General features: G+C 34.2%; 1 protein-coding gene across 4 annotated transcripts in view; it reads right to left on the bottom strand.

Annotated features, from left to right (window-relative positions):
- The window catches only part of DPYD (dihydropyrimidine dehydrogenase), a 793145-nt gene that overhangs the window by 200084 nt on the left and 578928 nt on the right, over window positions 1-14133 (bottom strand). For all 4 annotated transcript variants that reach the window (XM_072754539.1, XM_072754541.1, XM_072754540.1 and 1 more), the window contains 2 exons: window positions 10632-10752; window positions 9707-9826 (listed from right to left, as the gene is read on the bottom strand). In XM_072754539.1, coding sequence (XP_072610640.1) covers window positions 9707-9826; window positions 10632-10752 — 241 coding nt within the window. The remainder of the gene's footprint in view (window positions 1-9706; window positions 9827-10631; window positions 10753-14133) is intronic.

Raw genomic sequence — 14133 nt, 5'->3', positions numbered from 1 at the left:
TTCTTTTGTACATATCCCATGGGTAAACTAATCTTAGAGAATCCTTTTCTAGATCCTTGATTTCCATTAGTATTGTATCTTAAATTTTGTATGCCTGAGAAAGAGTCAATCAAAATATAATGCTAGTTCTTCTGTTCCCAATGTCTTAACAGTCCTTTCTACCTTGGAAAAAAGTTTATTTCACAATGATTTCAAATATTATAATGACACATTGTTCAACGGTAAAAATTCTGGGGTACCAAACAAAATGATAAATCTGAATATTAGTATTGGTTTTAAAGAAGTGATTTATGATTGGGTGACAAATATTTTTGAAAGTCAGGTGCCTTCCAAGCCATTTCTTCAACAAAACTAAAAGAAGAGATCTTCAAATTGCCTAATTAAATTAGGTAAGATTACTAAGTAACTTTTAGCTTGTAATGTGTAAGGTGTTCAAAGATTTGGGTAAAGATACTATAATAAAACTCTTTGAGTCCTCTTTAATTATTTAGATGAGCAAGGATTTTCAATATTCATATCTAAAACTAAAAGAATAGAATAAGCCAACCCTGACATTTTTAGGAAATACTTTATTATGATAAAGTATAAATTGTAAATTAGAACAATACAGAAGAAAAATTATCCTTAAAGCCTTAACCCAGAAATTTCAAAAATGTAAATGTCATACCATAGGCATATATTTTGTTAAAGAGAAATTCTATAGGACAATCTATAAAATATATTCAAACTTAAAAATAAATTAAAATAGGATAAAATTTGGTGAGGAAGTTGACTGGAAATACTAGTTAGAGGGAAAAATTATGTAAAATTTTCAACTATTATTTCAAGCCTTAGTTTATGTATTTTTAAATGATTCATAATGAGTATAAAATCACTGTGCTATTTAGACTCTATTAGATGTATTTAAAAGAATGGTGTAGGCATTTCATCTAAGAATTAATATTTGTAGGATGTGGGAGACTATGTCTTTTATTATCACTTAAACTTATGGCTAAATTTTATAAGGTTGACTTAAATGGGTGACAAGTATGTAGTTTATATTTTTTTAATGTGGAGTATTTGGGGCATAAAAATTTGAAGAACACTAAAATAAGTAGTGTAAAATCCTAACACACATTGAATCAAAGTATTAGACTCTATGAAATCATAGCGAGTGAAGTTAAGCTGGCCTGACCAGCTTCCTTTACCTTCTCTATTATGATCCTTCATCATCAAGTCCTACCCAGTCTGCACCATGGAGCATCAGACACTGTATGGGTCTTTTGAGGATGTACTATGCCCCACACTTAAGGACCTTTTAGAATTTGGGGTATAACTTGCTTTCAGAGATTCAGATGGTACTAACTTGGAGGTGCACACCAGGACACTCCTTTATCCAGGAAACCTGCAGGAAGCTTCCATGATTGACAAACAGTATCACCAATAGGCTATAAACATGACTTTGGAAGACTCTTAAGTACATAGTACACTATGCTAATGGCAGGGACACTGCATTGAAACAGCTTCTGCCTACAACATAGGTTATCCTTCCCTTCTACTGATAAAAAGGATGTCATGGTATGAAGATGACAGGCAAAACATAAAGGAAGAGAGAAAAGCAGGAGGTTACCAATACTGTTGTCTCCTACAGTTTGAGTCTGAGGAAATAACTATGTTCATTGATATGTAAGTGCTTGTCCTGGGAGAGAATGATTACTATTCAATACGTTAGTATCTGTACGAAGTCAAGAAAAAAACATGGTATTTCACAATCATGATCTTAATTTTACCCTTGTCTGCCTCTGACATCTGTTTTATTTTTCAAAGGAGTACTTAGTGGCACTTAGAATGGATTCTCTTTGCATAACAATGGTTCATATTCAACATTTAATCTTAAAATTTTATTATTGAAGTATAGCAGATATACAATGTTGTATTAGTTTCAGATGTACAACATAGTGACTCAACAATTCTATGCATTACTCAGTGCTCATCACCATAAGTGTAGTCTCCATCTGTCACCATACAATGTTATTACAATATTATTGAATATATCCCCTCTGCTGTACTTTTCATCTCCATGATTTATTTATTTTATAACTGGAATCATTTAATTTTAAATGGAGTGACTATTCTTTCTATTCTGAGCCCTCAAATACTGTTTTCTGCACTTTTCTTAAGAATTAATTCTGATTCTATTTACTACAATTTGTTTCAGATACTTAGCTGTGGGCACAGACTCTAAATTTATGTATGGAATACCATGATTCTTGAATTTTACCACTGATGAAAGCCTTTGACACTATTTTGGAAATAAGATCTTCAAATCAAAATGCTCAATAACACTAAGCTTTCTTCATCTACTGTTCAATGCAGATTCTCAGGCCCTCCCAGACTCTCAGGGAGGAGTTCAGCAATATATATTCTAATGGATCCTCCAGGGTCTGGGGGTCACTGAAGTTCAAGATCCACTGATCTACTAGAGCCTCATCTTACAACAGGGCTTCCATAAGTAAAAATTGGTTCCAAATTAGGAGTTAAATAAGAATATTTCCCTTGCTGACATACCTAAATCCTTATACATAAAATAATCATATGTATAAATCTTAAGTTCAAAAATTAGGGATTAATCTAATTTTGATTATGTAATCAGGCATTTGTTTCTAGCAGGTTTTAAGATCTTCAACTACTGAGAGCCAATGACATTTTGATGGTTCTCTCGATGTTAGGGATAAATGCGTTGGCTTTATAGTCTGAGGAATGCTGGAGAGTTTGGTCTAATGCTTAGGGATTTAAGCCCACGAATGGATAAGGATGGTGAAGAATCTTATTCTAGTCATGCCCTCCTTTCCTAATTTCCCTTTTCACTGTTTGGTCTTCTTCCCTTTTTCCTTAGGGAGCTGAGTGATTGATAGCCTAATCCAATGACTGTATTACAGCTGCCTCAACTAGGACTCTTTTCCTTATCATTAGCAGTTAGCCTATGGTTAAATTCACAGCTCACTGCTTGGTACAGCCCCTGAGATTTAAGGGTCTGGCCTTTAGAAAATATTTAACATAAAACTGAAATCTTGACATACTGAGAACTCAGTTCTCTGCAAGGCTTCTTTAATTAATCCAATGTAGTGTACCATTGTTCTGTATGAGACTGTGACATGGTGAACTGTTTCTGAAGCTTACAGAGATGTGTAGTTCTAAATTAAACAGTCACTGACGTGTACCTACACTGATTTTTTAGTACAGTAGATATGCATGAAACTGTGAATATTTAAATTCAAGCTCAAACGGTGACACAATACTCCTTAGTTTTACTTTCATAATGGAACATTTTTTTATTAATTTCAAGCTTGAAATCATTCTTTATGGAAAACACACACACACACACACACACACACAGAGGAAAGAAATTTAATTATTCATTACCACTGCTGCAAAGGTAAGTTTTCTTAATATGCTTGTCAGAGTCCTTTGGTTTACAGAGTCTATCTAATATTTTCTTAGGAGGTGATATAGACATGAATTTATTTTCCTAATTTTGAATAACAGAAAACATATATAATTATCCACATGGCCATGGATTTGTTGGCTCTTAAATACTTTTTGATTTTACCATTTATCTGCAGGACAATAGTTATTTTAAAATACCTAAGGAAAGGATGTAGACCTTGATCTATGCTTTAAACCTTTGCCCTTGCTCCAGTCCGACGATGAGCTGTAAGCGTCTATGAATATGGCAGCTGAGTCCCAGATGAAAAATTATGCATCTCATAAACTGCTATTCTGCTGAAATGTCAAGCCAAGGCAAGGCTGTACCTCAAACTCAGCACTTGGCATTTTCCTTCTGTCTGCTTTGTTGCCATGAAGCAAACATGAACAGTGAGGATTTGTGTAGGGCAGGTAGCAGGCGAGCTCACCGTCAAAAATCTATTATTAGGGCTCTGATCTCCTGCACAGACCAACGACAGCCAAACAGTGTGAAATTCGGGCTCCAGGAAAAGCAATATAATGCAAAAGGGGATTCTTTGTCAATCTGTACATGAATATATTCAAATGAGCATGATTTAAATGAGAATAGTTCTAATGGTGAGCTTCTTTCAACCAAACTGATAATTTATAATGAAAATTGTAATTCAGCATCTTTATTTGATATGCCTACTTTGACTGTTCTGCAAATATAGTACATATATTTATATAACAAGGTCTTTCATAATTTGATCAGTTAAACTTGTGATGGCCTGAGAATATTTATGTGAATAACAGACTATATTTTTTGCATTATTTTGAACACACACACACACAGAAAAGAAAAGAGATGAGTGAGTATAAAGTGAAAGGTTCTCCTTTTAATTATTCTTTTTGGCATAATTCATCAGTGCTTTTTTTTATTCATTTAAATGTTACCTTTATCTATCAGGTTATTTTAGACATTTCAGGATTAAAATCTAAGCTCTTATTGATAAAGATGGTTACAAGAGATAGTTGAAATTTTATGACAGTGAGTAGGTGTGTTTTTCTAAAAGGATTTTGTGCATCAGTAATTGTGTGATTGACAATTAAAAAAAAGTCCAGCCCATTAACAACTACTTCTCATAAAAAAATAGCAATACTGCACTTCATGATATGATTGTAATGTATGGTGTAAGAACTTAAAGCAATCTTGCCAAAATCTTCAGTTACTTGCGCGTATGTAAATAGCTATCAAAGCAAATTGTAACTTCGGGGTTTTCCATCTACTCTGTGTTTTGTCATCTTCATTTTACAAAAATAAACTAATAAATACATCAAAATAAGTTTAAGTTCATGATTGGAATAGATTACATTGGATGTGCATTTATGTAAGAGTTGAGTGCTGCTAAGTCACTGTATGGTCTCAACAATCATGCCTAAGTAGCTTTTTAAAACACAAACATAAAGTATGCAATATAGAATTAAGATTATTTTCAAGCTATTATATTGATTCATGTTTCTGCAAGTTTTCTGAGCTATGCACTTTGTACTCACTTCTAACCCACACACTGGCGCAGAGTTACAAATTACTAGCAAATTTCTAACTTGTATTTATTGGTATTTCCCTGGTTGGTTTTACAATGAAAACAGCTTTAGGAGGCTTGTAACTATATGAACTCAGAGTTTGGTGTCTAATAGCCCAAGTAGCTGGATTTCAAATCATTCATTATTTATTTAAGAATGTAAGAGCATGTTATGGGGTATGCCACTGTCATTTGTTAAGAAATATACAATCATTTCTTAAACCCATAATATCCTACATATGATTAGTAAATTTGGGTTCCTGAAATAGAGATCAAATCTTGACGTCCATCTTTCATGAATCATTCAGAAATCAGTATTAAAGTTTATAGGTCTTACTATCAAATAAAATGTATCCTGTTGTTTTAACTGAGCAGGTGGTACAGACAATAATTTCAAAAAGCAATCTGAGGGATCCCTGGGTGGCGCAGCGGTTTGGCGCCTGCCTTTGGCCCAGGGCACGATCCTGGAGACCCGGGATCGAATCCCATGTCAGGCTCCCTGCATGGAGCCTGCTTCTCCCTCTGCCTATGTCTTTGCCTCTCTCTCTCTCTCTGTGTGTGACGATCATAAATAAATAAATAAAAATTAAAAAAAAAAAAAAAAAAGCAATCTGAAATTGAAGTTGAGAACAAAAGTTTCCCTTTTGGGGGGTAAATGAACAAATTTGGCAAATAAAATAATGTAAAGCAATGACTTAATTTTTCAAGCTTGCAGGAAGTGAATTAAATTGAGCCTAAAGCATCCATCAGTTTCAAAGCGCCTCTTGCAGAGAAATTTCAGGTCTTTTCCCTAGGTGTGGGTATGTGTGTATGTTTATATGTATAACAAACAAAATGTATACAGGATAATGGAATAACATAACAAACCTAAAAAATATACCCATCCCCCCATCAATAGAAAGAAGGTCTTAAATTACAACACAGAATAATTCCTTCTAATGAATTTAGCCCACTGAAAGATACTTGATACTTGTTTTTCCTAAAGCAGCTAGAAATTAATAAATACTATCCTCATGAAGTCAGTTGCAAGAAAGATATATCTTTAGTTATGTCATGCAGGACTCATTCTTAAACATGTCTAAAAGAATATTATCCACAGGGAAGATTGATTGTGAAAATGTCACACCACAGTTGGATGACACCATTTACATAGGTGATAGTAATCACTGAGTTAAGGGCTATCTGAACATCCCTTCATCATTTGTGGATAAGGCCAGGAAAAAGGTCAAAATTTGAAAGGAAAACAAGAAAAAAATAAGTAAACTAAAACTAGGAAAAATAATCAGTAATTCACGCAAGGTTGGGGTTCGTAAATAATGTTACTGATGAGATCAGCAGTTCTTTCAGTGAAATAAATAAAGGCAAAGAATCCCTCCTGCCAGAAACAAAACAAAACATTAATCTGCTCGACTGTTTGGTGACATATGAACTAATTGTTTGATATCGAAAAAATAAAGTATTCTGCATGGATTTCAGAAGAAGGGAAGTTCGGTGTTAACAACTTGTAGTGTAAAGTCTCTACTGCTCAAAGAAAGGTAGAGAATGTTGATTCGTTACGACTCAGTAACTTAGAAGTATTTGTATGGTGGAGAGCTTAATTAGCCATCTTAGTTTCATGAAAATCTTCCTTATGAATACTGACTTTCTTTTGATACTGTTCTCATTATGAAATCACTTTTAATTTTAGAATTCAACCTTTAATGGACTCATGGAGCATGATCTTGCCAGGTATATTTCTCCAACTGAAAATCAGGTTTATAAATCATTCCATTATGAATTTGGTTCATAGGTTTTGTCCCCTCCAACCCCCACCCCCAGATTCTAATCACCTGTAGATGAATTGGAAAATGGCAGTTTCTAAAAGAACAAAGCTAAGGATGAGATCTTGGAATGAGGTCTTAACGCTTGCTCTTGATAAAAATTGTAAACTGCAACAAGCAGAAGTAACCTTGTTTACTGACTTCTAAAGGCTTAATGACTTATTAAATAGAGATCTCTCTCTAATCAGTAGCTTTCTGAAGTTTTGAAGTTAACTATAATAAAAAACTCATTTTACATCATGACCCAGGATAGAAATACACATATATATTCATACATATACATATCCGTGTGTGTGTGTTACATGTGTAACTGAAAAAGGTGTTTGACCAATGTTTATCCCATCTGTGTGCAAAGCACTGACGTTTTCTCCGTTCTATTTCATTTTTTAAAATGTTGACTATAATTCATTAAACCTGGTTCCATAGTACACTCAAATTGGGGACCAAAATTTGAAAAACATTGCTTTAAAGCACTGTAAAATCCAGATTAATTGCATTTGAAATACCTCAACTGATATCCCTTGGCTGAGGTTCTGTCTCCCAATGCTAGTCACTGCCCCTTATTGGCTAATGTGTTTTAGGAAGACATTACAGAATGTGACCATTTTTCTATAGTATGTGCAGTACCCCAAGTACCTCATTATTTCCCCATTTAAACAAAACAAAACCTTCATGTCAAATAGCAGCAATCTTATTCTGAGAAAAAATAATAAAGACTGAATAGAGAGCTAGCGAATATTGAAGGGGAAAAATATTCCTCCCTGGCAATGGAAAGTACGTGTTGTATTTCAGGTGGCTGTCCAAAATCGAATACTCCTTAGCTTTCACTTAAAAAAAAAAAAAATCTGTGATTCAAGCTGTTCTTCTAAAAGCAGACACTCCAGTGCTCTGAGAAAATTCTTGGGAAAGTATTAGCACTGTGCTGTGGTAATTTTTTTAATCTTATAAAAATATCTGGTATATCTGTATGATATTCTACACTGAAGCAGCATTTGAAGTCTTGACAGCCATGTTTGATGAAAGCAGGGATGGTGTTTAGGCATTTCGATATTTCCATCTTTCCTAAAATTGAAGCCATTATTATTTAACACAGTTTTGGTAAGATAGGTCTTGTTATAACTCCTTCTGAAGGTATTTTGTTATAGAACTTGTTTCTGTCCTAAAATATATTATTATTGGCCATTTAAACTGCCTTTCAGATTCTATTACCTTTAAATTAAAGCCACCGCTGCTTTAAAGGAGAAAAATTCTATCTGTTTTGGCAATATGGAGAAAGGCTATTTTCAAAAAAGACTTTAATGTGAAGAGACTTAATATAGAACCCATTAGAAATGAGGTACAAGCCCTTAAAAACGTTAGAGACTTTTTGTTGTTCAAAATGGAAGTTCCACCCAGGCTTAGCTGAGTTTATAGCCCAAGTGAATATTTATATATGAATTTATAAATCTTAGAACCAGAGTTTCATGGAAATGTTAACAGGCCCTGAGGTATAGCTGAACTTGTTTTCAGGTAGCCTTATAATTTCCAGTGTGTGTATATGCTTAAAGACTACAACACAAAAGACTTTTTCTAATGTTGTAATTCTGTAGTTTTATTAGACTGAGTTATAGTATTGGAGAATATTCAGAAATTGCAGCTTAAATGAGAAAACGTGAATGGTGTTACTTATATAAAATACTACTGCAATAGTTCTTTTATTAATTTTTAATGTTCAGCACCCTCTGTGACCTCCTTTATTCTCTTGCTGTCAACATGGCAGGCTGGAAAAATTGAAATGGGCTGACAGAAAACATAGTGCACGTTGCAGCCCAACTCTGGAGTCTCTTGACTCTCTTTCTGCTGCACAGGCTAACGTGGCCCACGTTATTCTGCATTACAATAATATTTAAGGATCTGTTTGATAGCGCCTGATAAAAGAGAGTTGTGTCTGGACCTTGAGCAGGTGCTTCTCGTCAGCTTTCCTCTTTCTGACATTGTGAGGATGGGAATGGCATTCAATTAAGAGCAGAGTATACTTTTTTAAAAATCGTGGCTCATAGACACACTTCATGCTCTCGAAATATAACACCTCAGCACGGATAGTGCTTTATTTGTGTCTATCCAGCCTCTTCCAAAAGCATATTTTGGTCTGATTCAGCAATGCTTTTCTTGAACAGTGGGACACTGCTATATTATGTATATTTACCACTGTCTCTATCACCAAGGAGACTAATCCCCATACCAGTACAGTCAAGAACCTTACAGCATTGTCTTTGCGAGACCAAGTTCATGTTGTCACAGCAACAGAGTGCGCAGGGCAAAGATACCGAACGACACGTTGGGATTAAACTTCTGTTTCTGTTTTAAATGCAAATGTTTGATGATGAGAAAAGATACGCAAAAGTGTGAGGTCTGAAATGTCTTCTTGGCTGATGCCATAAAGGCAGTTTTGATAATTCGTTTGGGACAGGTGTGAAAGCAAGATTTTTTGAAGGAGGTAGGTTTCAAAGTTCTAGGAAAAGTGGAAACAAATTCTGACTATGAAAAAGATATTATAATCAGGGGGCTAATGTTTTGCTTGTAGCTGGCCCCGGTATTAGCCCTTACTCATAAGTGACAAGACATTTGTGACAATGGGAAATTCTGAGGAAAGCACAGACCACAAGAGAATAGAATTCACACACAACCCTATCTTGGTATTCTTTCATTTTTTGCAGTCAGTCATTTGAGCCTTCATGCTCAATATGCTCCATCTGTCACAACTATCAGGAATTTTGACCAGCAATGAGTTCTAAGGATTTGGAATTGTAAAAGACACAATATACTTGCTTGCAACATGGTCTCTTATTTTTTAGCAACCTTCAAGGAAGCAAAATGCAAGGAGAGGACAACACCTACCAGATACTCCTCCATATGTAGTCCGCTTCCCAATGCCCACTGCTGGCCAAGGTGTGCCATCAGCTTTTAATCCCATTAGACCTGAGACAGTGTTGGTAGCTGTAACGCCATCTGCGCCACCTATGAAAATCACTTCATCATTTACCTGCAGTTTTTAAAGGGAAAATGGTCCAAAGACCCACACGACCCAAGAAAATGAACACACATTTATCTTGAGAACATTTCCTCCCCTCAAATGACTTTACTAATTTCACTTCTACCATTATGCTTAAAATGCTAGACATAAAAATTTTAATTTCCATCAATTCATTTTTCCATTTATTATACAGATTATAGATGCCACATGTTTTGTATTCAGTGTTATTTCCCAGGTAGTTTACAATACTTTTGCAAACCAAGATGTAATTTCCATTGGATAGGGCATGGCATATATGATTTATAAAATCATCCACTGACTGCATGATTTATGTGTTCAATAGATATTTATTGGACATATGTTTAAGCCAGCACACTGGGCCCTATCAAATATAAAGGAAACTCACAAGAAATTTCATATTGTGGAAGCCGGTATCTTTTTGTTTTGTATTTCACTGAAGGTTCAAATGCTACTGCTGTATTGTTACATTACAAGGTCATTTATTTTGGAGCAATTTGCCGTGATCATGGTTTTGTTTCATAATTCTTTGTGTGTGAAGTAGGTGTTTACCAAGAAAGATTATAAATGTTGTTTTCCCTGGTCAGAGTTTGGAGTCCAGGTGTGAACTCACTACTTTTGTGAGATCAGGTGCTTAATTTAGCACTTTTCTTTAACTCTTAAACCAAGATATACACATCTATTTGTGGATGAAGATATACTTTAATATGGCTACATACTTCAGGTCCACACTTCCATAACTAGACAACTGATGCAAGTCTAGTTTCTTACCTTCCTTTGCAGCTCTTGCGATGCTTACGATATCAGTGACATTTGGGGTCAACTTGGCAAAAAAAGGAATCTGAACAGCTTGCCTCACCCAGCGACAGATGTTCCGTACCAGCTCTGGATCCTGTTCAAATAGGTCAGTTAAATATAGAACATAATTAAAGAATTGTGATCAAAATGTGTACTGGAACAACAGCAAAGCTGGATATGTGCAAGACAAATACAACTTGACAATGAGCTACATGATATATTTCTCAATTCCGCCTCAGTATTACACCTAGACTCATTAGGGAACTAAGGTTAACACACTTCCAGTGAACTGCAAATTTATCACATAAAGGTTAAATTCCTCAAGGGAGCCTTTGGAAAATAAAATTACAAAGAGCCAAATGGAAGAAAGTGTTTTCCACTACCAGTTAAATAATACCAGGAGTAAAACATAAACTCCTGGTGGTAATTTTGGTAAATATTACAGAATTTCCAGTGTATTCATTGGCTTAAGCCTTACAAAAAAATACTTAAGCTGCTGATTCCTGGGTGAGTGATATTATACCTGAAGCCTGTTTTTTTCGTTATTAGAAGACTTAGTGTTGATGAAGTATATTCAAGGAAAAGCTTTGACTTCCTAATCAATCTAATTGTGATGTATAGTATATGCTAATATGGAATAATCCAGCCTTGGATTATACATGAGCTGATCAGTAACTTAGTTTACTTTTGTAAATGTTACCAAGATCCGTGAAGCACTTTTCAACATTCATCTACTTGAAAGAATTGATCAAAATGACAAAAATGAAATAAAATATCAAATGCTCATTTTTAAAAGCAAGGAACAGACATTTTCCTGTGCCTGTTTCCTGTGATTTTTTTCAGGCTTCTATTTTCTCATGGGACAAGTATCATTTAGAGGGCAATCACCTATCCTTTCCATTGAAAATAACTTAGCTGTAGCAATGTTCTTTGATTTCAACACATACAATGGTCCTTTTTTTTATTACTTTTAGTGCAAAATTTATTCTGACAGGTACTGATAATGCACTTTGATAAATTACCTTAAAATATGCAATAGCGATTCATTATTGAACTTGGTAATATTATCTTAGCAAGTTAAAATGTTTTTTGAATAAAAGAAAACCCCAGAAAAATATAGACATATATTTAAACTATGAAATAGCAGGCAAGTATATCATTTGTAATTAATATTTTTATATGTAAGAAAGTTGCTCTTTGCATTTTAACCTTTCAAATTCTTTTAAGATGAGATTTCTAATGTTATAACCTTTAGAAAGAACCTTTTCACTTACGTTTAATGTGTCTTGATCTGTCATCTTGTATTACTCTAAAAGTTATGCGTTTATGTGCTAAGATACAGCAATGAGGTAATTTCTGTTGATTGTTACTGTCTCTATTCAGCAAAACTCATAATTTTAACAAAAAAATCTTTGATTCAGTTTGTTCTCTTTTCAGAACAGTAATTTCTTCATTAGGCATAAATATTAAAAAAGCACTATATGGAATGCTCTACAGGGCATACTGTGCATTATGAATAGTAAAATCTGGAGACTTAGCTGTACAAATTCTAACTCATGAAAATGGAGATCTGCCCCTGCCCATGCAATGTTCATGAAATATTTATAACCGCTGCATTGGCATTATGAAGGCAGTTGCATCTTTGTGACTTTCATTTTTAAGTTATGAATTTCCATGGGACTTAGCCTAGAAATGACAGTAACTCTAGATGATATGAATTGCATGTCCTTTGTGAAAGCTCTCTTTAAGATAGAATTTGACAATAATTTAAAGATCACTTGAATTGCATAATACATGGAAGGTAGCCTGATAAGAATTACCGAGACAAATATAAAATATTATTTGGTTCCAATAGAGTAAGCACTAATAATCTGATATAGGTTTCTAAGTGGCTTTCGATACTATTGACCACCATGTCTTAATAATTTACTCTGAACATTTATCACATTTTTTTTTTCTGTTCATTCTTACCAGTTGAATATTTTAAGTGAATGAATGGCTTTTACACCTGTTTAGCAATTTGGAATTTATTCAAAGTTTTTTGGTTTTTTTTTAAAAAAAAAAAAGTCTCTTGGTACCATTATTTACTTGAATCATCTGTCTCTATTTTGAGATACCATAATTTGACCATCCTATACTTTTTAAAAATATATATATTTTATTTATTTTTCTCATGAAAGACACACTCACACAGAGAGAGAGAGAGGCAGAGACAGAAGCAGAGGGATAAGCAGGCTCTATACAAGGAGCCTGATGTGGGACTCTATTCTGGGACCATAGGATCACTACCCGAGCCAAAGTCAGATGCTCAACTGCTGAGCCAGCGAGGCATCCCAACCATCCTATACTTCTATGAGTTAAGATTCCTGGTATTCAGATAATATTTTTCCTCATCATCATACTCAGCTAAGACACTTGTTAACTAATCTTCATACCCAGATGAAACAAAGTTTGATTACCTGGGAATTTTAAGAACAACTTCTGACTAATATTATTGTAAAAATTAATGACTGTTCTATAAATGGCAAAGTTTTGCTTGACAGACATAATAGCGAATATTCCAATACAACTAGAAATGTGGTGAGGCTAATAACATGATAAAATGAATCTGTCTACTTTGGGAAATTAAGGGGCACACTATTAATTATTCACACTTTCCTGGTTTCCTTACACTTTTGATATTAATGTTTGAGATCTTAAAAACAATTAAAGGTGTTTCTGCAACTTAACCTTCTCAATTTTCTAGTGATAGCATCAGATGGTATCACTCATTAGAGCCAGTTTTTAAAATCTTGTTGAAATGAATAAATTTTAGATAAATTCTAATGCCCTCCCCCCCAATCTTCAGGACAGAAAATACACAAAGGTATGTTATTAATGACAAATTGAGAATTTAACATTATCCATCCCAACAAATAGTAAATGAAACCAAACAGTTTTGGACTGCTTTTCTATTTCTAGGCACAAAACATTATTGATACTCAAAAAGTAGTTGTGTCAATGAAATAAAAATAAATAAAAACTCAGGATATTTTCAATTGATTTCTTTATATAATCACCAAAATATAGACGATGCCTAGGTTTAAGAAAAAACTGAGCATATTAAAAAAATTTTTTTTAAGAATTTATTTGTGAGAGGTTTCCACAGAGAAAAAATGAGCAGAGGGGGTAGGGGCAGAGGGAAAGTAGACTCCCCACGTAGGGAGCCCAAAACAGGGCTCTATCCCAGGACCCTGAGATCATGACCTGGGCCGAAAGCAGACACTAAACTGACTGAGCCACCACGTGTCCCAAAACCTGAGTATATTTTATCATAGACAATATCTAAAAGCATGAAATCCAAGACTTCCTTACAAATCTGGGATATTTCTGAAGAAAAAGAGTAGATAATAATGGGGGAAAAACAGCTTAACTAGACTTTTAAAGTGTTTAAGCTACAAAAAGTCTACCTAGATATTCAAGTCTTTATTGGCTT

This window comes from Vulpes vulpes, chromosome 3, assembly GCF_048418805.1.
Source record: "Vulpes vulpes isolate BD-2025 chromosome 3, VulVul3, whole genome shotgun sequence".
Taxonomy (NCBI): domain Eukaryota; kingdom Metazoa; phylum Chordata; class Mammalia; order Carnivora; family Canidae; genus Vulpes; species Vulpes vulpes.
The sequence above is the reverse complement of the archived record's forward strand: the minus strand, read 5'-3'. Positions and strand labels throughout refer to the sequence as shown.